Here is a 22,653-nt window from a genome sequence, read left to right on the forward strand (position 1 = left end):
ACACATGATTGACTAGATCAAGATTGAGTAGGAATCTCTTGAGTCTGATCATATGGCAATATCTATAGGCATAAAGGGGACAAGTAATGCTATGAAAAAACAGAAATATATCGCACATCCCAGGTTAAGAAATGACTTCAAAAACGCTCAAATCTATGAAAAGGAGATAGAGAAGGCAATGGCAAAAGGGAACATACCTTTTACATGGCACGAAATGAAAAATTACATAATATGGCACAATTCTTGAGCAAAAAATCTGCAGTTGGGCAGAGGAAGAAGGACTCAGGGCACCATCCCAAGCAGGGTTCCACCGCAAACACTCAATGGTTGATCATTTGGTTGCCATAAGGGCTGCAACTTAAGGAGTCAAGAATAAAAAAGAGGTTGTCTACTGTGTTTTGTAGACTTCAAGAAAGCCTCCGATACAGCCCCATGTAGGAATTTATGGGAAAGATTGGAAAAGCTTAAAGTCCCTCAAGAACTCAGAGAAGCCACGTACCGACTCTATAAGAAGGTTCTAGCAGAGCTAGCACAGCCTCTAGTGGATGGATCATGCTCCACGGGAAAATCCGTAATAAACAGTGATATAGGGGTTAAGCAAGGTTGTCCCCTCTCACCAACACTGTTTGGTCTCTTTATTAATGATCTGGAGGGGTGGAAGAGAGTACACAGCAAGAAAGGTATGCTTCGATAATGCTTATCTACACGGACAATATTGTATTCTTCGCAAAGAACAAGGAGAATTTGCAAGCACATTTGGATGCACTGAGAGAATTCTGCAAACACTTAAGTATGCAGGTCAACATAGATGACACAAAAGTAATGGTGATCGGAACACATAATAAACAAGGGGAGCCTCTGGAAACAATCAACACATACATATAAATACATAGGACTGAATTTTACAAACAACTACAAATGGAATGCATGTGTGCAAAGGAGGATTCTAGAGGTTTGAAAGCTTTGTATAGCTTCCAAAATAAAAGCAGGAAGGCTCGTCTGTGGGATTGGGAAATGAGAAGGTTTATGTACACCATGGTAGTGCAAACAGTAATCCTCTATAGATGCCCAGCTTGGGTACTCGGGCTCTCTAGGATGTATTGGGAAAGGATTGAAACTTTACACAAACATTTCCCGATAGGGGAGTTAGGGGCTAAGGCACAGACACCACACCCATCCTATTGGCTGAAATAGGTATGATACCTCTGGAAGGGGAAGCATTATGTCAATTCATGGCTTACCTTAACAAAGTTGAGAAGATGGATGCTAGCAGGATACCACACAAGGCAATGGACGCTACACAAATCATAGGATGGTACAATGAGGGCATGAAGTGGATCATGGGGTATAACAGCTGCTGATATACCAGAAGACGCATGTGAAATCAGAGAGATAGTGACGCAGAGAATGCTACAGAAACTATGGCAAAACCCGGGGACAAAAATGCAGTTTTACAAACAGGAAATCAGCCCGATGGAAAGTTATAGAATGCAGAAATACCTCAGGGAAGACACATAATATTCAGAAGACAGCTAATCTGTAAAATTAGAACTAGTTCACATGATCTCGAGGTGGAGAGGGTAGATGGGCAAGAACGGACATGCAAAATCTGCCAACAGGAGAGATAGAAAAGAGCAGCATGTACTCCTCAGATGCAGAGCCTACGCCCACATTAGAAAATGATACAAGGGCAGCAAACACAGTAGGCAGCCAAAACACTAGGGAGTTCCTTGAAGGAGGTTTTGGAATATCATACCAATGTACTAGGACTAGCCCAACAGGTACTTGAAACATAAAAGGTTGTAATATTTTATTTCATTGTATGTAGGGGATCACTATTAGTTGACAGTGATGATCACCAGTCCCATAGACCCTGAAGGATCTCACAATGGACTTTAATACAACCATCTCTCTCTCTCTCTCTCTCTCTCTCTCTCTCTCTCTCTCTACACACACACACACACACATACAACTTACAATAAGGAGCTCCGCACCAAGTCCTAGTTCTACCGCGACCACTTCTTGAGAGTATCGGAGGAGGGATTCATCAACAGACCCTAGTATCTAGAGGACACAGGAGTGCCATTGGACAGATCCATGTTTCATCCCATCTGTTGAGGGTCGAGACACGGAGAGCACAAGGCATACCCAGGGAGAAACGGCTATGTATGCTTTGCACACTAGGTACCTGAGACAGAGGAGCATTTCCTATGTGTCTACCCAGCCTATCATGAGATCAGGGGACGATACCATTGCCTCTACCAGGAGGGGAGCGGCTTCGGTCCACTCTCACAATTGATCCACTTCCACGATCAGGTTTGCATTGGGCTATATACCTAGATGAATCCAGGAACATTCCCAAACTCATCCTCTAAAAACACAACATAGTGCAGTTTCAATCTCACGAGAATCACTCATAAGATTGAAAACCATGAACTCCATCTCGCATAGCAGGGACTAGCTACTATGACATCCCCACTGACGTCATCAAGGCCCAACAGTGGGTGTAGACCATAGTATAAAAGTATGCTCTCACACATACAAATCCACACACCCACACATACTAGAGCATCCATTTATACAAAGTCTTCGTACTGAGTTTTTGTCAGCACTCCAGAGGTGAAGGGCAAACTCAGCGATGACGAAACCTAGCACTAAAGGAGAAGGCTAATCAAAAAGGCAAAATCTCTTCATTCAAGCTACAACTACTTGTGAAGTCTAAACGATTTCATTTTAGTCTCTCCCAAACGAGCATCTAAATCTAAATCTAGCTGATAGGGCAACGCACCATTTAAGATAGAAAGAATTATCGCAATACCACAGGCCGCGACTTGGACGAAAACTTCACAAGGTGAAATTTGCATGTCCGCTAATACGGCAGAAGCATATACCTAGATGAATCCAGGAACATTCCCAAACTCATCCTCTAAAAACACAACATAGTGCAGTTTCAATCTCACGATAGTCACTCATAAGATTGAAAACCATAAACTCCATCACGCATAGCAGGGACTAGCTACTATGACATCCCCACTGACGTCATCAGCGCCCAACACTGGGTGTAGACCATAGTATAAAAGTATGCTCTCACACATACAAATCTACACACCCACACATACTTGAGCATCCATTTATACAAAGTCTTCGTACTGAGTTTCTGTCGGCACTCCAGAGGTGAAGGGCAAACTCAGCCATGACGAAGGCTAGCACTAAAGGAGAAGGCTAATCAAAAAGTAGTCCAAATCTCTTCATTCAAGCTACAACTGCTTGTGAAGTCTAAACGATTTCATTTTAGTCTCTCCCAAACGAGCATCTAAATCTAAATCTAGCTAATAGGGCAACGCACCATTTAAGATAGAAAGAATTATCGCAATACCAGCAGGCCGCAACTTGGGCAAAAACTTCACAAGGTGAAATTTGCATTTCCCCTAATACGGCAGAAGCATATACCTAGATGAATCCAAGAACATTCCCAAACTCATCCTCTAAAAACACAACATAGTGCAGTTTCAATCTCACGAGAGTCACTCATAAGATTGAAAACCATAAACTCCATCACGCATAGCAGGGACTAGCTCCTATGACATCCCCACTGACGTCATCAGCGCCCAACATTTACTTGCAATGTGCTAACACAGGGAGACCCTACTACGATAGATCAGAGAGTAGCAGGAGGCGATCAGGCCACAAGACAGAGAGGCTGACAAAGCACAGCATCACGTCACAAACTTCTATGCATTTGAGTCAGCTCCAGGACGTGGAGGAGATAGTTGACATGTGGGCAGCCTAAATTATTGAGAGAGGGATGCAGAGACCACCTGCAGCACGGAGAGTGACCAAAGCACACTCTATTGAGGTCCGTCCTATCACATCTTTCCTCAAAGGAAACCGCCCGAGGCAAGGGGTTACTCTGAACATAGCCCAGCAGGTTCAGAGATCGAGTAGACCACATCCCCCTCTACCACCATAGCATGACAGCCCAACAGGCGTAGATCCGAGACATTTTCACCGGTCACAGGCAAGCCACCATGGTGCCGAGCTTTGGCTTTTGAACCTGAGTCTCAGATCTCAGCATGCTATAGCTCTCAGATAGTTGCTAGTCTCCGGGTTATATCTGATTTTTCTCGAGCTATTGAGCTCTATAGAGTTATCAAGTTATTAGGTTATCATTCTATCAACTTATCAGTTTATCAGTTTAGTAGTCTTAGCACCCAGCAAGCACCTTAGTGTGCCCTTTGCTCCAGCCCACTGAGGCTTGTATGAGATCATCCTTTTGGTGTACCTTGTACCTTGTCCCATAGGCTCGTGAGGTCTTCCGCGGACATTAATACATCTCTCTCTCTCTCTCTCTCTCTCTCTCTCTCTCTCTCTCTCACACACCCCTAGTCAAACAAAATCTTTACAATGCTTACTATGTTGTGAGTATTTGCTTAGCTAACTTGTGTGCTAGCCCAAGGACTTTGATGCGGTGCTCCAGGACTTCCTCTAGATTGCTCCCCAACTTTTTGGCTCCTTCCATCAAGGTTTTTAGGTTGTCACTGCTGTCATAATCTTTTTCTCAGATATGTCCATAGGCTCAACACTGTAGGAGCACGTGCTCCTCATTTTCTACCTCCCCTGCGGGACAGATGTTGCAAATTCTTGCATCTTTGGAATCCAAGGTCTTGCCCACCTACCCCTCTCCACCTCTAGGTCATGTGAGCTGGTCTTTATTTTGCAAATTAAATGCCTTTTAAACATTAATATATCCTCCCCCAAGTATTATTGCATTTCATATCTATCCATTGAATTTATGAAACTGCATTTTCATTCCGAGTCTTGCCACAGTTTCCGTAGCTTTTTTTTATATAACTAAATTCTTGATTCCACCTATATCTTCTCGGATATTAGCAGTCTTTATGCCCCATAACTTCATCCATTTTGCTTTTCAATGTGTTTCATACGAGCATGAAACACAAGATTCTCCGCCATGGCAACGGCACTTTGACTGTCAATGAGAATTGCAGTAGGCTCTTTCAATGATGCATGAATATTTGCCAATGAACGCCTCATCTAAATACATATACCTAGATGAATCCAAGAACATTCCCAAACTCATCCTTTAAAAACACAACATAGTGCAGTTTCAATCTCATGATAGTCACTCACAAGGTTGAAAACCATAAACTCCATCACGCATAGCAAGGACTAGCTACTATGACATCCCCACTGACGTCATCAGCGCCCAACAGTGGGTGTAGACCATAGTATAAAAATATGCTCTCACACATACAAATCCACACACCCACACATACTTGAGCATCCATTTATACAAAGTCTTCGTACTGAGTTTCTGTCAACACTCCGGAGGTGAAGGGCAGACTCAGCCATGACGAAGGCTAGCACTAAAGGAGAAGGCTAATCAAAAGATAGTCCAAAATCTCTTCAATCAAGCTACAACTGCTTGTGAAGTCTAAACGTTTTCATTTTAGTCTCTCCCCAATGAGCATCTAAATCTAAATCTAGCTGATAGGGCAAAGCACCATTTAAGATAGAAAGAATTATCACAATACCAGCAGGCCGCAACTTGGACGAAAACTTCACAAGGTGAAATTTGCATGTCGCTAATACGGCAGAAGCATATACCTAGATGAATCCAAGAACATTCCCAAACTCATCCTTTAAAAACACAACATAGTGCAGTTTCAATCTCATGATAGTCACTCACAAGGTTGAAAACCATAAACTCCATCATGCATAGCAGGGACTAGCTACTATGACATCCCCACTGACGTCATCAGCGCCCAACACTGGGTGTAGACCATAGTATAAAAATATGCTCTCACACATACAAATCCACACACCCACACATACTTGAGCATCCATTTATACAAAGTCTTCGTACTGAGTTTCTGTCAGCACTCCGGAGTCTAAATACACTCAAGTATGGTTGTGAAGGCTGCCCTGTACTCAAACTCACAAGATGAGGTAGTAACTGTAGAGTATTTCTTGCTCAACCAAGACATGCATGAGTGTCCAAGAAAGAAAAAATTACCAATGGTTGACTTGTTGGAAAGGTCGCCTCCCCATCTGTAAGCCCCCAAATGAGGAGGGCATGGGGGAGGGAGACCTAGGGCAAGACCTGCCCAGAGGAGGATTGTGGGCAGGCTTATGGCCTGGAACAAGCCCAGGAACAGGGCGGGGAGAACAGTAGCAGGGTCGGCCAGAAAGGAGGGCTGGTTGGAGCCATCCAACCAGGCCCGGGATGGAGCTGACCAAGGGGCTGCGCCCCTGCATGGAATGGAGGGCCCAAGGCCCGGGTTTATAGAGCCCCACAGGTTGGCAGGGCGGCAGAGCACAAGTCGGCCCCCCCACCATTGAAGGGCCCAAAGGGGCTTGGAATAGAGCGCCCATGGAGGGGAGTGCTGGGTCGGCTAGTAGACCCTCATTTGTCGGTTTTTTGGGGCAGGAAGTCGACCAGCAAGGCAGCACCTGGAGTCCAACGTAAGGGGTCATTTGCAGCCCCATTATTTATCCACCGAGGCAGCCTTCAAGGAGCAGATCTGGATGTCTTATGTTTAGGGAGCAGGTGGACGCTTAACAATGGAAGGATGAAGCCCATAAAGGGGTGCGGCCAAAGGCAAAGGGGGAAACACAAGGAGGGGGCAGAAACGATATTAGCGAAGCTAGAGAGGAGGGCTGAGGGGATGCTTGAGAGCATGTGAGCTTAGGGTGCCAGTTAAACAGCTGTGACTAGTCTCTCCCTTCTTGCCACATGAAACAAGGGACATGATACAAGGAGGGGATCAATTTTTCCTTTGGTGCAAGTTAATTAGAAAGATAAACTGAGCTTCTGATTCAGCTCTAGTGCCAAAACAAAAACAAGACAATAAATAGAAGCCTGCCACTACGCACGTAAACCAAAAACAAAATGAAATAACCTAATATCCCGCAAGGGCAGTGATTCCTCCAATCATCACCAAAATGGATCCTAATTAAAGTTTTGCAAAAAAAGAAAACAAATGTTGAAGAAGTAAATCATTAAATAATATTTTAATCATGAATTAGCATTATGCCATGTTCTCATGCCTTATGCATGCATTTATGCATAGTATCTAGATGCCTCTACCTTCATTAGATCGAAATTCGAGGCAAAAGTTATAAAATAATGAGCTTGGAGACGCTTACAATCAAAAATCGGGCCTTCTTTGGGCAAAGAAACCTAGTACCAACGCTCATGCCAATTGCTTCCTCATTGTAGTCATTACAAATCATATGATTGAATAATGGAAATGTTGAGAGATGTTCCCCTCTTGCACATGTTTTCCCTAGCAATATCAAATAATCAAAAGAAATGATCAAAAAGAGTAAGTGAAATACAAGGCATTGTCCATAAAGCCACCACTTGACAAATTTTATTGTAATGTCCATAGTTTAAAAATGCACAATGCTGTGAAAAAATAGTGAGATAATGCAAGAACCTATGAATACGATAGATTAAAACCCACTTAATAGAGAATATAGGCTCGATCTTGAAAAATCAATAACACACAAGTGCACCAGAAAAGAGCTACGAAGAAAAGAAAAAAGATTAGATTCAAGAGATTCCAAACATTAATGTGTTCCCAAAACAATTTCACACTTGCCACAATGTTGAAAGTTCACCAAAGCATGGCAAGTTCAGCTCAACTACTTACTAGAGGAGGGAATGTTGATACATAGCATCTTGATGTGATCCTCCCATCTAGGTGTTATAACTCATGTCAAAAGGACAACTTAAACATGCCACAACAATAGGACCCTCACTTCAACGTTACAATAGTATTAACGATTATGTATCGTATGAGACTACCGCAAACTATTCCTACTTGGATTTTGGCTTGTGATTGTCCAACCATGGCAAAAGCATGCTGGAGGATATCAAAGATGGAAGTCATTACAACATGTAGTTATTGTTCAAGACCATATGGCTATTATCATCAAGTTGTAAATCCTCCAAGTCAAAGTTCCAGTTGACCATTTATTTGATCATAATTATAGAGTTCTCCATTTATTTAATTATGGTCAAAGAGTTATTTTCTAATTGGTCAAAGTTACTTCAGCTTGGTTAAGTATGCCTAACCTTGGTTAGGGAGACTTGGCTCACGCCAAGAGGGTTAATTGCGATTAACCAAAGTATTTCAAAGCTGGCTTCGGTTAGAGAGTGTTAGTTTCGACCAACAAGACTTGGCTTTAGCCAAGGAGGGTTGACTTTGGTCAACCAAGTTATTCCCAACCCCAATCGGAGAGCTTTGACTTTAATTAAGCCACCTTGACCCTTGGTCAAAGCCCTTAATTACATCCTCAAAATTTTCAGCACCTGCCTCACATGCTTGACGTGCTCCTGTCTATCCTTGCTGTAAATGAGGATATCTATCACGAGGGCATGAGTTTTATTGCTCACATGTGGCCTCGACCCCAGGAATCAAGTGGCGAGGTCACAGGATGGGGGTGTGCGAGTTTCCCCCTAGGAAATTGTGCCTTGGGGGCAAATGCAAGTTCTAGGGCCAAGAGGGGCCCAAAGAACCTTAGAACTAAGATTGGTCATTGGTGTGCTTTTAAAAAGGCCCCACTCGAGGGGGGCCTAGGGGCAAATGAGGCCCTTGGGGGCAACCCAAGGCATGGGCTACCACGTGGCAAGCCCATGTAGACCCTTTTGGAAGGAAAGCCCAAGGAAGGCCTTGGGCAAGGAAAGGCTGGTGACGGAAGCTTACGGGGAGATGGAAAAGAAAAAGCCACGCGTGGAAGGTGATGCCGGGACCAAGAGGTTGGCTGACGGGAACCTGGCTGAGGCTGTACGGGTACACAAGGCATTGAATGCAAGCTCAACAGGCACCGAGAGGAGGGTTGGTCTTCTCTTGCTGAAGCCGTACACAGTGCGGTTGGGTAGTACGGCAGATCGTACATGTGCATTCAAGACATACGGGTACGGAAGAGCTCCTTGCACGGGCTATACGGGGTAGTTTGGCCATTAAATGCAAGCTGTACCAAAGCTGTCTTGGCACTTGTACGGCTGCAACGTACGGATCGTACAGTCATTTACTCCAAGGTGTACATACCGTAGCAGCTTACCAAGTACGGGGTATTCGGAAAGCATGGGCTACTATGGCTATTGTTTGCACGATAATGGCTTGCGACGGTATGAGTTGTACGACAGCCACTATCTCCTCTCTTGTTTTTGGGTTGCTGCTAAGTGGATGAGTGGAGGTTCATCGCAAGCTTGATCGGGCAGGCCTTGAGTCCATGAGGGCGTGATAGCTCATGATTGGGCTCGGTTGAGATTTTGGTTTCATAAGGATGCACCTTTGCACTCATTCAGTGACTGCCCGTGAGCATTGAGTTGGCTATGGAATAGACTTGCTTGGCAGCAAAGTTATCAAAGTGAATGCTTGCAAATATTTATTGTGCTTCTGAGCACCGATGGGCAGCTCAGTTATGCTCTCACCCATTGTTTGGGTATCCCAGTTGATCAGTGAACACTTGTGATTAATTGGGGAGTGTGTGGCCTTGCTTGGGCTTTAAATAATGGCTCCCATGTTGAAATGCGGGTGTTTGCATTGAGTATGGATGCCTATGGTCACATGGATGTGATAGCAAAGCCCCACAGGGTTACAGTGTTGTGATTACGATGCCTCCAAGTGAGGGAAGAGCATTGAAAATGCGTGAGTTGGTACTCACAGTGTAATCTCTTTGTGGCACTCTTCAATTAATAAAGAAATACCGAAAGGGGCGCCAAGGCCCCACAGGGTTACAATGTTGTGAAACTGATGCCTCCAAGTGAGGGAAGAGCATTGAATGCGTGTGAGTTGGTACTCACGATGTAATCTCTTTGTGGCACTCTTCAATTAATAAAGAAATACCAAAAGGGGCGCCAAGGCTTTGGGGCTAGCCTGTGTCTTTGTATTTGAATAGGAGCGCTCTAACTCCCCCTATCTGTCTACAGAGTGTTTGCTGAGTATTCTTTTGTAAGGGCTTTTGTTTGGTTAGTGTTTTACCACCCTCCTATTAGCCTTGAGGCTGGTTTCAATATCATCAAAGAAAACCAGCATGCATCTAAAAAGAAGTGGCTGCAATATCTTATTTATCAGCGCCTGGAAGATGGCCGGTGCATTACTCAATCCAAAAGGCATCACCTTGAATTCATACAAGCCACGTTCTGTGCGGAAGGCCATCTTGTGCTCATCTCTTTCTTTCACATACCTCAAATCTATCTTCGTGAAAAATTGAGCACCCTTGACTTCATCCAACAAGTCATCTATCCTGGGGATTGGAAGCATGTTCTTGATAGTGGCCTTATTTAGATCCCTGTAATCAATGCACATGCGATACGATCCATCTTTCTTCTTCACCAAAAGCACCGGGAGCCAAAAGGAGAAGTGCTATGAGAGATGAAGTTCTTCTCAAGCAATTCCTGCACCTGTACTGCCACTTTCTCCCGCTCAACCTTAGAGAGACGATATGGGGCTTTGTTTATGGGCTTACTGCTAGGCTCTAGAACAATGGCATGATCCACATCCCTCTTGGGAGGCAATTGGGATGGCATATCAACAATTACATCAGCAAACTCCGAGAGCAACCGCTGCATATCACAATCCTCAACACGGGGAATGATACCCCCCTGAAATACTGACACATTCAATGCATAGAGGGCTTGCTCCTTCCTGAGCTCTTTGGCCAATTGCCTTGCTGAAATGACCTGCACTTTAGGAGTGGCAATGCCATGCAATGCTACAGTTCTACCCTTGTGGACAAAGCTGAGTGATAAGGCATTTGAATCCATGCTGATTTTGCCCAAATATTTTAGCCAATCGCAGCCCAGGACAGCATCTATTGGGCCCGTGTCCAGTGCCAAGAGATCCCCAGCGAATTCATAATCCTCAAAGAGCTTGATCCTTGCATCTTGGCAACAAAATTTACTGATCAAATGCTGTCCATTTGCCACCTCTGCTCTCAGCCCATAATCAATCTCAATAGCAATCAGTCCCACCTTCTGTATGGTTTTAGAATTGATGAAACTATGACTGCTACCGCTGTCCACAAGCATGTGAACAGTCCTGCTATTAATTTTCCCTTTCAATCTAATAGTTTCAGCATTGTTGGCACCCATCCAGGCATGAAAAGAGATAGCATAAATTGTTTACAGCACATCCCAATAGATCTTCTCCTCATCCACAAGAGCATTTCCACTTGCATCCTCTCGCACATGAAAAGGCATAGCATCCTAATGCTCCACATGAAAGGTTGTAGGCCAACAGGCTCGCATGCCACAAGTGGGCTGAGTGTCATTGGATTGTATACCATGCATATTATATTCAATAGCACCACCGAGATCAAAGGGGAAATCAGCCCCCTTCATAGCTCCAGTATCTGGAGCTTCTTCCACGTCCTATGCACCCTCTAAATCACCATGAGTGGCATCCAAGGTCTCAGAAACATCCATTAAATCCTCATCATCCAATATCTCAATAATCATGCTGAGTTTTGCAGTACCACTGTTACGCATTTTACAAACTTCCCGATGCTCAGGAGTCCACTTCTCACAACACTTAAAGCATAAGTTTGCCCGCTTTCTGCTGTCTATAATAGTCCTGGTGTGTTGTTTAAATTTTGATTTTTCATTTCCAACACTTGGCTTAGCTCTTGACTTAGCATCAAATGACTTGTATGGCTTAGCATATGGCATCTTGCTGCATGTACCAGTGGGAAACCTCAGAAATGATGCTGCTGCTGATTTCCTATCATGCCAATCGGTCACCTTAGGCTTCTTCTCAGCCTCATTTGCAGTCCCGTATGCGCTGCCCGCTGCCATCTTATATTGTTGGCATATTTGGGCTCAAAAACCTCTGCTAATTGCGTTGCGCACTCAATTGTTTGAGGGTTATGTGCCTTCACATTTGCAGACAGAGAAGGACTCAATCCCTAGATGAAACGCAGCAACTTCCCTTTCTCAGATACATCTGGTACAAACAAGGAAAGTCTCCAAAAAACATTGCAAGTACTCTTGGAATGTACCAGTCTGTGACAATGCATAGAATTCAGCCAAGTACTAATCCAAGATGAGTGGGGATATGTAGGTGGTAACCATCATTTCTTTAAAACCCCTCCATGTGGTTGGCCTTCGAGATGAATCCCTCATATACCGCCACCAAGTATGTGCATAGTCCTGCATGTGCATACCCGCAAAGATTATGCAGTCCTCATCTTGCGTTGGGTAGAAGCGGAAACAATCTTCCAGCTTCGTAAGCCACTCCTCCAGCTCATTAGTGTCCCCTTTGAACTTATGCACTGCGAGTTTGTCCTTGATATCCTTGGCTGCATAATTCCTGTGTGCGTAATCTCCAAAAGTGCGGGCATCATCACGCTTGAGGTTCACATACTCGAAGAAAGACATCTCAAGTTTGATGGCCTCAAGTAGGGCCTTACATGAACGCAAGGAATCCACCAACATCTCATCAAAAGTGGCCTGCTGCCCACCAATAACCCCCTACTGCGTAGTGGCTGCTGCCATCAGATGCACTGGTTGCGTCTGGCTGTATGTGCTCACTGGCGGAGCGATAGGTGCATGAACCCCTTGCTGGGTCTCTCTGCCAAATGCATCTCTCTGAAATGATGGCATGCCAAAGGGCTGAGAAGAGACCTCTCTCCCAAGGGTGTAGGCTGCCATATAAACCAAAACCAGCTCCAGGCATACTCGCTGGTACGGTGAAAGGAGCACTAACCAGATGCATACCAACAGGTCGGCCCAGAAGAGATAGCTCCACCTGCATGGTTGCAAAAAAGTAAGCCAAAAGATGGCCTGACATCCTGCAAGAAGGTGCTCTGTGGCACAGAGAATGCATCATCCAAGTCCAAATAATTCCTATGCCGGGGTACATGCAACAATCCAGAAGACTAATGCTCATAGGCACAGTGGACATCTGCCATAAAACCCCTGCATGGAGCAAAAAAAACATCTTGACTGTCTAAGTGGTCCCCTTGCTGGGGTGCGGGCTGCTTGCCCTTACCCTGCATAGCCTGGCCAATCTGTTGCTCAAGTTGTTGTCCCATCTAGGCAAGAGCTGTATCCTGCATAGCCATGGCCATGGTAAGCTACTGGTTGAACCCTGTCCCATCTCCAGGAGAGCACCCTAAAGCATAGAAGCAAGGGTATCCAAAAATTGTGTATGTGTTGCCTGTGCTTCTCGAGATGCAGGAGAGAGAGGCTGAGTTGTAGGAATCTCTGAACCACAAGTGGATGCACCCATTGCGGAAGGCGATTGCTCATGCTGAGCAACCTCATCACTATCATGCAATCTATTCGAGACGTGACGGGTGTAATGAAGGTGGAAAATAGCAAGGAATTAGATGGGAAATAGGTGGGAAAAAGAAGGGAAATTGGTGGTAAGATAGGAGAAAGAAGGGGGGGACTATATAAGTCATCCCCTAATGATTTGTATGGCACCTTTTGATGTGACATCTAATCCGATCCCTCCCTCCTCCTTCCTGCTACCTGCTACCTATGCTCACACTCTCTCTCTCCTCCCTCTCTCTATCTCTCTATCCCCTCATCCTTCTCTCTCTTCCTCTCTCTTTCCCCTTCTTCACTCTTCTCCTCCCTTCCTTCTGCTATTCTCTCCCCATCTCCAAATACGCCCCTTCCCCCTTCTCTTTTTAGGGGTAAACAGTTCACTTTTCAGTCTCTTTTTAAAGGCCTTTCACAGCCCGTTTGGAGCCATTTTGGCTCTGTTTCAAAGCTTCTTCGACGACCTTTCTTCCGAGCCTCTCCATCGACATTTTCGTGTTTCCACGCACTATCTCAAGTGCTCATTACGCAGGGTTTTGCTATCCATTTCTCCTTGCCTACATTCGAGCTCCTCTCTCCAAAGCCAGTCACCATGCCACCAAAGCGTGCCCCTCGTGATATATTGCATGACACTGATGAGGCTGCTCAGTATGAGCAAGTGCCTACCACAGTGGCTGCATCCATTGGTGGTGCAGAGGTTCCTTCCACTCAGCCTCTCTCTCTTGCATCCTGGGAAGCGCAGGCAGTGCAGACATAGTTTTTTGATGCCCTTTCCTCTATGCTCTAGGGTGCTTTTCGCCAAATAGGACAAGGGTTCAGCTAGTAGCTTACCACAGCCATGGCTATGCAGGATGCAGCTCTTGTCCAGATGGGACAACACATTGGTCAGCAGATCACATCTATCATTGCTATGCAGGATAAGGGTAAGCAACCAGCACCCCAACAAGGGGACCATTCAAATAGTCAGGATGTTTTGTCTGCTCCACGCAAGGGTTTTATGACAAATGCCCATCGTGCCTATGAGCTTCAGTCTTCTGGACCATTGCATGTACCCCAACTTGGGGATTATCTGGACATAGATGATGCATTTTCTGTGCCACAGAGCACCTTCTTGCAGGATGTCAGGCCATCTTTTGGCTCTCAACTTTCTACATCTATGCAGAATGAGCCGTCTCTTTTCGGCCAACCCGTTGGTGTGCATCCGGCTAGTGCTCCTTTCACTGCACCAGCGAGTATGCCTGGAGCTCGCTTGGGTTTATATAGCAGCCCACACCCCTGGGAGAGAGGTCAATCCTCTTCTCAGCCCTTTGGTATGCCATCATTTCGGAGAGATGCATTTGACAGAGAGACCCAGCCTGAAATTCATGCACCTATCGCTCCGCCAGCGAGCACATATAGCCAGACGCAGCCAATGCATCAGATGGCAGCAGAGCTTCTACGCAGCAGGGGGTTGGTGGTGGGCAGCAAGCCACTTTTGATGACATGTTGGCAAATTCTTTACGTTCATACGCCGCCCTACCTGAGGCCATTAAACTTGAGATGCCCTTCTCCGATTATGTGAACCTCAAGGATGATGATGCCCGCACTTCTGGAGGTTACACACACAAGAATTATGCAGCCAAGGATATCAAGGACAAATTCACAGTGCATAAGTTTAAAGGGGACACTCGCACTCCCAATGGGTTGGAGGAGTGGCTCACGAAGCTGGAAGACTATTTCACTTCTACCCAAGTCTGAGGAGGAGAGCATCATTTTTGCAGGTATGCATATGCTGGACTATGCCCACACATGGTGGCGATACATGAGGGATTCGCCTCAGAGACCAACCACTTGGAGGGGTTTCAAAGAATTGATGGTCACTACATTTGTATCTCCACTTGTATTGGATCAATACTTGGCTGAATTTTATGCCTTGTCGAAGACCGGTACGGTCCAAGAGTACTTGCAGCGCTTTTGGAGGCTTTCCCTGTTTGTGTAGGATGTATCTGAAAGGGAAAGCCGCTGTGTTTCATCCATGGGTTAAGTTCTTCTCTCGTTGCAGATGTGAAGGTACATAACCCTCAAACAATTGAGAGGGCAGCTTAGCTTGTAGAAGTATTCGAGCCTAAATATGTTGGCAAGCACAGAAATGCCATGGGCACCTCGCATGCTACGGGGTATGACGTTGAGTCGAAGCCTAAGTTTGTTGAGTGGACTAACAACATGATGCAGATGAGGCTCCTAACACTGCAGCCACAAAGGGTACTGACTTTCCTTTTGATCCTGGTGGTGCTACTGCGCATGACTCTCATGCTTCGCATTCGTATGAGATTATGTCCACTAGTGGAATGAGAGGCCGTAGGCCCACACTCTTTTCCGTGGAGCATCACGATGCGATGCCTTTTTATGCACGTGAAGATGCAGGTGGTAATGCTCCTGTGAACGAGGAAGAGGTTTATTGGGATGCCCATCCAACACTTTATACTATTTCCATGCATGCCCTGATGGGTGCCAAAAGTGATGATACTATTAGATTAACAAGGATGATTAAAGGCAGGATTGTGCATGTGTTGGTGGACAGCAGTAGCACCCACAGTTTTGTTAACTGCAAGACCTTACAGAGGGTGGGACTGATTGCTACTGAGATAGACTATGGGCTGAGAGTAGAAGTGGCCAATGGACAGCATATGATCAGTAGATCTTGTTGCCAAGAAGGATTAAGTTCTCTGATGACTATACATTTGCAGGTGATCTCTTGGCACTTGACATGGGCCCAATAGATGTTGTCCTAGGCTGTGATTGGTTGCAATCACTGGGCAAAATCAGCATGGATTTCAATGCCTTAACACTCACCTTCGTCCACAAGGATGGATCAGTTACATTGCATGGTATTGCAGCTCCTAAATTGCAGGTCATTTCAGCAAGGCAGTTGGCCAAAGAGCTCAAGATGGGCAGCAACCAACCTTTAACCCTAGTTAGCACTAACCTAACCCAGTCCCAAACTAACTAGCCCTAACCTAAACCTACTACCCAGGTAGCTAACCCAACCTGCCATACCTAATCTCTATAGGTTAGGCTAACCTAAGCACGAACCTTGCAAGCGACGGACAAATGACGGCGGCGCAATGGACGACCATGGCGCAACAAACAAGGACAGGGGACGGAGTGCGGCAATGCAATCGTGAGGCACATCCGCACAGGAGGTGCGGAATGGAAGGCGGCAATGGGGTGGCTTGGTTGTGGCCTCGTCAAAGCTCATGGCCTCAGGACTGGTTGTGGATTCACCAGAGCTCATGGCCTCAGGACTGCAGTGGTCTACCCCACTAGCGGAGGCAGGGTTGGAACCCCAGATGCAATCACGGAGGAGCACTCGTGTGGTGCTTTCGGTCAGACGGCTCTGGGCAGAGTGATGGTGACGTTTGCTTGTACAAGAGCAATTTCTTTTTACATCGTCGATCTCAAGAAGAGCCACCCAAATCCAAATCGGTTTTTTTTTGGGGGGGGGGCATCTATTGCCCGGCTCTGCTACTACAGCAGGTGCGCTTGCTGCTAGTGACTGTTGCCGCTTGTTCTGCGCTAGGTATTGTAGTCTAGCTCAGCCTTGCGTTTTAAGTGTCGCAAGGGGATAGTGGGGCAAGACAGGTGCCAAAATCGAGGCTAATGAAATGAAGGAGAAGGGGCAGATTTGGAGAAGGGCCAAAGATGGTAGAAAAGGGGGAGAGGGTAGGGGAGAGGAAGGAGGAGAGAGAGAGAGGGGGGGGGGATAGAGGGAGAGGAAGAGAGAGAAGAGGGTGAGGGGAAGAAAGAGATTGGGCAAGAGAGTGTAGGCATCACGTAGGAGGAAGGAGGTGGGAGTAGATAGGAGTAGATGTCACATCAAAAATGTACAAATAGGGGTGGATGGGGACTTGTATAGTCCCTCCACATTTCCCACCTAAGAGGCCTCTAAAGGTCCTCTAAATTGCCCCTTATCCCCTTCATTACAAAACCCAAGGAAGATTGAGTAATGCTAAGGTCCAAGAAACTACAAAAGCTTCCACTAGTTGTACAATTAAGTTCACAAAACTCTCGAGGATAAATTCCTCCACCAAAAGAGTTTGGATCTTCGTACATAAAATCTTTGAAGTTTGGAATGTCTAGGACAACTAAGTCATCTGTGAATCTCCTAACCTGACTTAGTTTATGAAGAACAATTGGACAAGTCTCACAAGAGATTAAACGCTCCATAAATTCAAATTCATAAGTAAAAAGGTAGAAGTTTGCTAGGAAAACAAAACAATGAGAGCCGATTGGAACACTAATGCTTTGTTGAAATAAAGAGTCTCCTAGAGTTATGAACAAATTATCTAGAAGGAAGTTCAACCAACAAAGGACATCTTCAAATGCTAACAACTTTTGTGCACCTTTTCTTTTCCAAACCATAGGATTCTTTTGACTCGCCTTTTTACGCTTGTGATGAGCTGACTTCCCTTCCGAATTAAAACCTCTAGGAAAGTTATGTAAAGTTCTCATCCAAAAAAGTTCTCTAGGCCTCGCTGCCTTGAAAAATTCTTTGAGTTAACAAATTCTCCTTCTATATGCACCATAGGAAAAAACAAAACTATTCGAAAACAGATTTCTCCATTGCTGCATATAAAGGTTTCAAATCTCCAATTAAAGAAACTTTTTTATGAGCTTTCCTAGCTTCCCTGACATGCTCTTGAAAACGGACGAAGGCAGTACAATAAGTCTGACCTACATAAAGATACTACTACTATGAATATTGTAGATAACATAGATTGCTTGGGAGGTATGAATAGGACTAAGTTAAGAGCTCCGAAGATGTTTACTCCTAAGACGTCTTAATTACTTGAGAATCCTTAAAATATTGCTTTATAATGTATACTAACTAATGTTGACTTAAATCTACACCATCGGATAGAACCTTCACCCAAAAAATGAAGTTTACTCAAGTTGGATCTAGCTAAGAAATCAAATCTATCTCTATACAGGTTTCTAACATGTCTAGAAGCAAAACAATGGGTGGAAGAGTGAAAGGGAGGTCTAATCATAAGACTTAGGACTATAGAAATAGGCATAGGTGAGAACTATCATGACAAGAGAAATGATTATTTAGTTAATTAATAGTCATTAGAACCTTATTATTGTTAGGCGCCAATTTGATGGTGCGATTATATGTTTGTATTTATGATCGATCAAGCGGTGTAAATAGTACCGCAAAACTATGTAACATTGGCCAATGAGTAGTAATAAAGATGTGCACACACGTGTCTAGGTCCTAGGGGCAATAGGAAAGGGAAGGGTGCATTAGAGTGCATTGAATGGGTCATAGGATAAGGGTAGGTGTAAATGGGAAGATGGAACTTACCACATTGCATTCATCTGCCATCTCTCTCCCACCTTGCATGTAGGTCGAAATAGAAACAAGTACACTCACGAGGGCGCTCTTCCCCATTGGAGGGCCAATTGGCATTCAAATTCTGCATGCATTGCACACATTTGCATTCTCGAAAAGTCTGGTTCTTCACATTAGGTATCAGAGCGGGGACAGTCCACAACCGGGACAAGAAGAGAGCGAGAGAGTAGCATGTGAAATTGCGGCAGGTGTGACAGCGAGAGCACTCACGTACGGCGGAGAGCGACAGGTCGATGTCTATGAAGAAGAAGAAGACGCACAGGAGGAGGAAGCAACAATCCGGAAAGGCGAAACAACGAAATCGAATGATGAAACCTTCATTCGGCATGTATTTGTTGCAAACAGTGTATTCTGCATACTCTTTACACACTCACTTTTTAGGCTGCAAACCAACTTCTCCTTCCCTGCAAACCAACTTCTCCTTCCCTCCAAACCCTGAATTCTTGAGAGTCTGAGACAAAGGATTTCTTGGAAAATTTTGCTCTTGAACGGTGAACAAGGTGACTCCCCCCCGTGTGAATATACCCTTAAAATCCTTAAACCGTGAGGAATAGAGACCCCTCCCTGTTCTCCCAAACGGAAAGTCAGATCGAAACAAGATCTTAAGGGGGTGATCCACCCACCAAGTACCCCCTATAACAATATCTAGAGCTCCAATCCACTCAAAATAAGTAGCCCAAACGGAGTGTACCAGTTTACAGCAGAAATACAAGAAGAAAAGCGTAAAAGAGAGGGAAGAAGAGGTCATTTGAAGAGGTTTTTGGACACAAGCGAAGCGGGAGTCGGATAAGTATCACCAACTCTACAACACTTGACTTTTGCTATAAAATAAACTCTCTTTTTTTTAATTACAGCAAGTCATTTTCTCTCTTGTATTACTAAAAGGAAAGAATGGAAGGGGAAGGGAGATATAACAATGAACTTATTCCTTTTCCTCCATTACCCGAAGGAGAGAGAGAAAGAACACCTTCAGCCCCTCCTGAAGAGGATGGATTAGGTGAGAGTTACACACATCTTGAGTAACCCACAAATAGATTTACAACAGTCTCTCCTTCAAGAACCTCTTGACAAGGAGAGTTCTCCTTTCGTAATGAAAGAAGAAATGAGACCAGCCAAGAACAAGGTGATGAGTTTACACCTTCACCTCGAAACCCAACACACATGGATTATAATCCAAGTGCAAGAGGAAGAGAGGAGACTCCTGTTGATAAGTTGATTTTCTAGCTTAGCAATATGATTGAACAGTCCATTATGACAAGATTAGGGACTAAGAGGACTTTAAATTTTGGGGATGAAGAGTTAAGTAACCCTTCTAAGAGATCCAAATTCCAACCGCGAGAGAGAATCGAGTTCCCCAAATATGATGGGGCAAGGAAGGCTGACAAAATCCTCAATTGGATTCGCCATTTTGAGCTATACTTTGCCCATCAAGACAAGATCGAGCAAGAGAAGCTTGCTCTTGCCACATTACATCTGAAAAGGATGCTCTAATGTGGTGGTCTTTGTCACAAACAGGAAAAGAGACTATTCATGAATAGGCTAAGTTTGTGGAGCAACTAAAAGCCACTTTCATGCCACTGAGGCATGAAGAGAACCTAACCTTTTGCTGGGAGAGGTTTAGGCAATTCGATAGTAAGAGTAATGAAGATTTTACAACCAGGTTTTGGAAACTCTCTCTAGAGTTACCCGAAAAGAGTGAGGAAGATAGGAGAAAGAAGTATTTAGCAGCCTTAAGCCCAAAAGTAAGATACGAGGTTGAAATGTTTAACCCAACCACGCTTTGCTGGCTGAAATAGCCGAGAGAAAATTGAATCCTCGTAAACCCTTCAATAAGGAGGGTGGGTCCACATCTAAGACCAACAATATACCCACTTTTAGGAAACCAAACCAATTTAAGAATAATAAAGGGAAGGGTAAAGCTCTTGTAAGGAATGTAAACAACCAATCACGACCTGGATGGGTACCATTTCCTTCCATTAGGGACGAAGAGAAGAAGACGTTAATTAAGGAAGGAAAATGTTTCGGGTGTAAGAAACATAAGCCAAGGCACATATGGCATAAGTGTCCCATTCTCTTGGCTAAAATTGCCAAGACGAATTCAATAAAAGGGAAAGCCAAGACATCCAAGCAGGAGGGTAAGGCTTCTACCTTGTCACCCTCGAAATCTACCGTGACTATTAAGCCAATAGTGAATGCTGTCCATTCAGCCAATACCTTTGGGCCTCATGATCTTTTTAAGGTTTATGGATTCGTGACTGGACACAGAATAGTGGTTCTCCTAGATGATGGATGTAATTATGACTTAGTTAGTGATAGATTAGTAAGATTACTCCATCTTAAACCAAAACCTATTAAAAACATGTCACTCTCGGGAGCTTTTAGGGGACATAATGAAGAAGACACATCCATAATACCGAATATCCCTTTTCGTACACAAAAATATAGAGATCAAAGGGATTTTCTAGTAGCTCATTTACAAGGCGTTGACATGATTCTAGGTAAACCATGGCGGTATGATTTTAACCTTGCTATTCATCCTCATACTCATCATTGTTGCTTTGTACATAAGGGTGAAAACATAAGGATCATAGGGGATCGAGACGTGTAAACAATTCCATTGATTACTCCTACCCAAGCGAAAAGATTGATAAAAAGAGGAGTAGATTGTAATCTTGTGTATATACGGGATTCACGAGATCTTCATATCTCAAAAGAAGATCAAGAGAGAAATGAGTTCCTTAGAGCTTATGAGGATCGATTTTCAAGAGATGACTCATTCAAATTGCCTATGGAGAGAGAAGATGATCATGCCATAGACTTAAAGCCAAGAGCTTCGCCTCCATGTAGAGCCCCATACAGGATGAACAGGATAGAAATAGAGGAGGTGGAAAAACAAATTGAAGATCTATTGCAAAAAGGCATGATTCGACCAAGCAGTTCTCCATTTGGAGCACCTGTATTATTGGTCAAAAAGAAGGATGGATCATATCGTATGTGTATAGATTACCGTGCTTTGAATAAACTTACAATTAAGAACCTATATCCGATTCCAAGAGTGGATGATTTATTGGATATGCTTAAAGGTACTGAAGTTTTTAGCAAATTGGATTTGAAATCTGGTTATCATCAACTTTGGATGAAAGCTGGAGATGAACATAAGACTGCTTTTTGCACTCTCACTGGACATTACTTGTGTTTGGTCATGCCTTTTAGCCTAACTAATGCTCCAGCCACTTGTAGTAGGCTAATGAGAAGGGTTTTGCGACCCTAATTCGGAAAATTTGTCATAGTCTTCTTTGACGACATTTTAGTTTTCAGCCAGACTGAGAAAGAGCATAAGGATCACCTTGCTAAGGTGTTGGAGCTCCTAAGGAAGGAGCGATTGTTCCTAAATACCAAGAAGAGTGAGTTCTTCAAGACAAAATTAGAGTATTTGGGACACATTGTGTCTGCTGACGGAATTCGAGTTGACCCTAAAAAGGTCAAGGCGATAATTGAATGGCCAATAAGATCCTTCCTAGGAATGTGTAGTTATTATCGCAGAATCGTTAAGAATTTTGCACGTCTTGCTTCTCCACTAACAGATTTGTTGAAGAAGCATTCCTTGTATGAGTGGGGAGAGGTTCACCAAGTAGCTTTTGAGGAGCTTAAGATAACACTGGTCACTGCACCAGTGTTAACACTTCCGGACATGGACAAAGAGTTCTTTGTTGTATGTACGAATGCGAGTGGTACCTCGATTGGGGCAATGTTGATGCAAGGAGGCCATCCCATTGCTTATGAGAGTAGAGAACTTCAAGGGGCTGAATTGAAATATATCACGTATGAGAAGGAGTTACTGGCAGCCATACATGCTTTGAAGTTATGGAAGCATTATCTTTATGGTTCTGCTTTCAAGATTAAGACTGACCATCAAAGTATCAAGCACTTGTTTTCTCAACCCATTGTTTCTTCAAGG

The 22,653-nt window shown here is 44.3% G+C and overlaps 1 protein-coding gene across 2 annotated transcripts in view; it reads right to left on the reverse strand.

The window, feature by feature from the left end:
* The window catches only part of LOC147890108 (Methyltransferase MT-A70 family protein), a 67,587-nt gene that overhangs the window by 32,743 nt on the left and 12,191 nt on the right, over positions 1-22,653 (reverse strand). For both annotated transcript variants that reach the window (XM_087390994.1, XM_087390993.1), the window contains exon 3: positions 7,168-7,307. In XM_087390994.1, the coding sequence (XP_087247120.1) occupies positions 7,168-7,307 (140 nt within the window). The remainder of the gene's footprint in view (positions 1-7,167; positions 7,308-22,653) is intronic.

Source organism: Dipteris shenzhenensis, chromosome 19 (genome assembly GCF_047967505.1).
Source record: "Dipteris shenzhenensis isolate YYH24624 ecotype China chromosome 19, Dip_SZ_1.0, whole genome shotgun sequence".
In the NCBI taxonomy this organism is placed as follows: Eukaryota; Viridiplantae; Streptophyta; class Polypodiopsida; order Gleicheniales; family Dipteridaceae; genus Dipteris; species Dipteris shenzhenensis.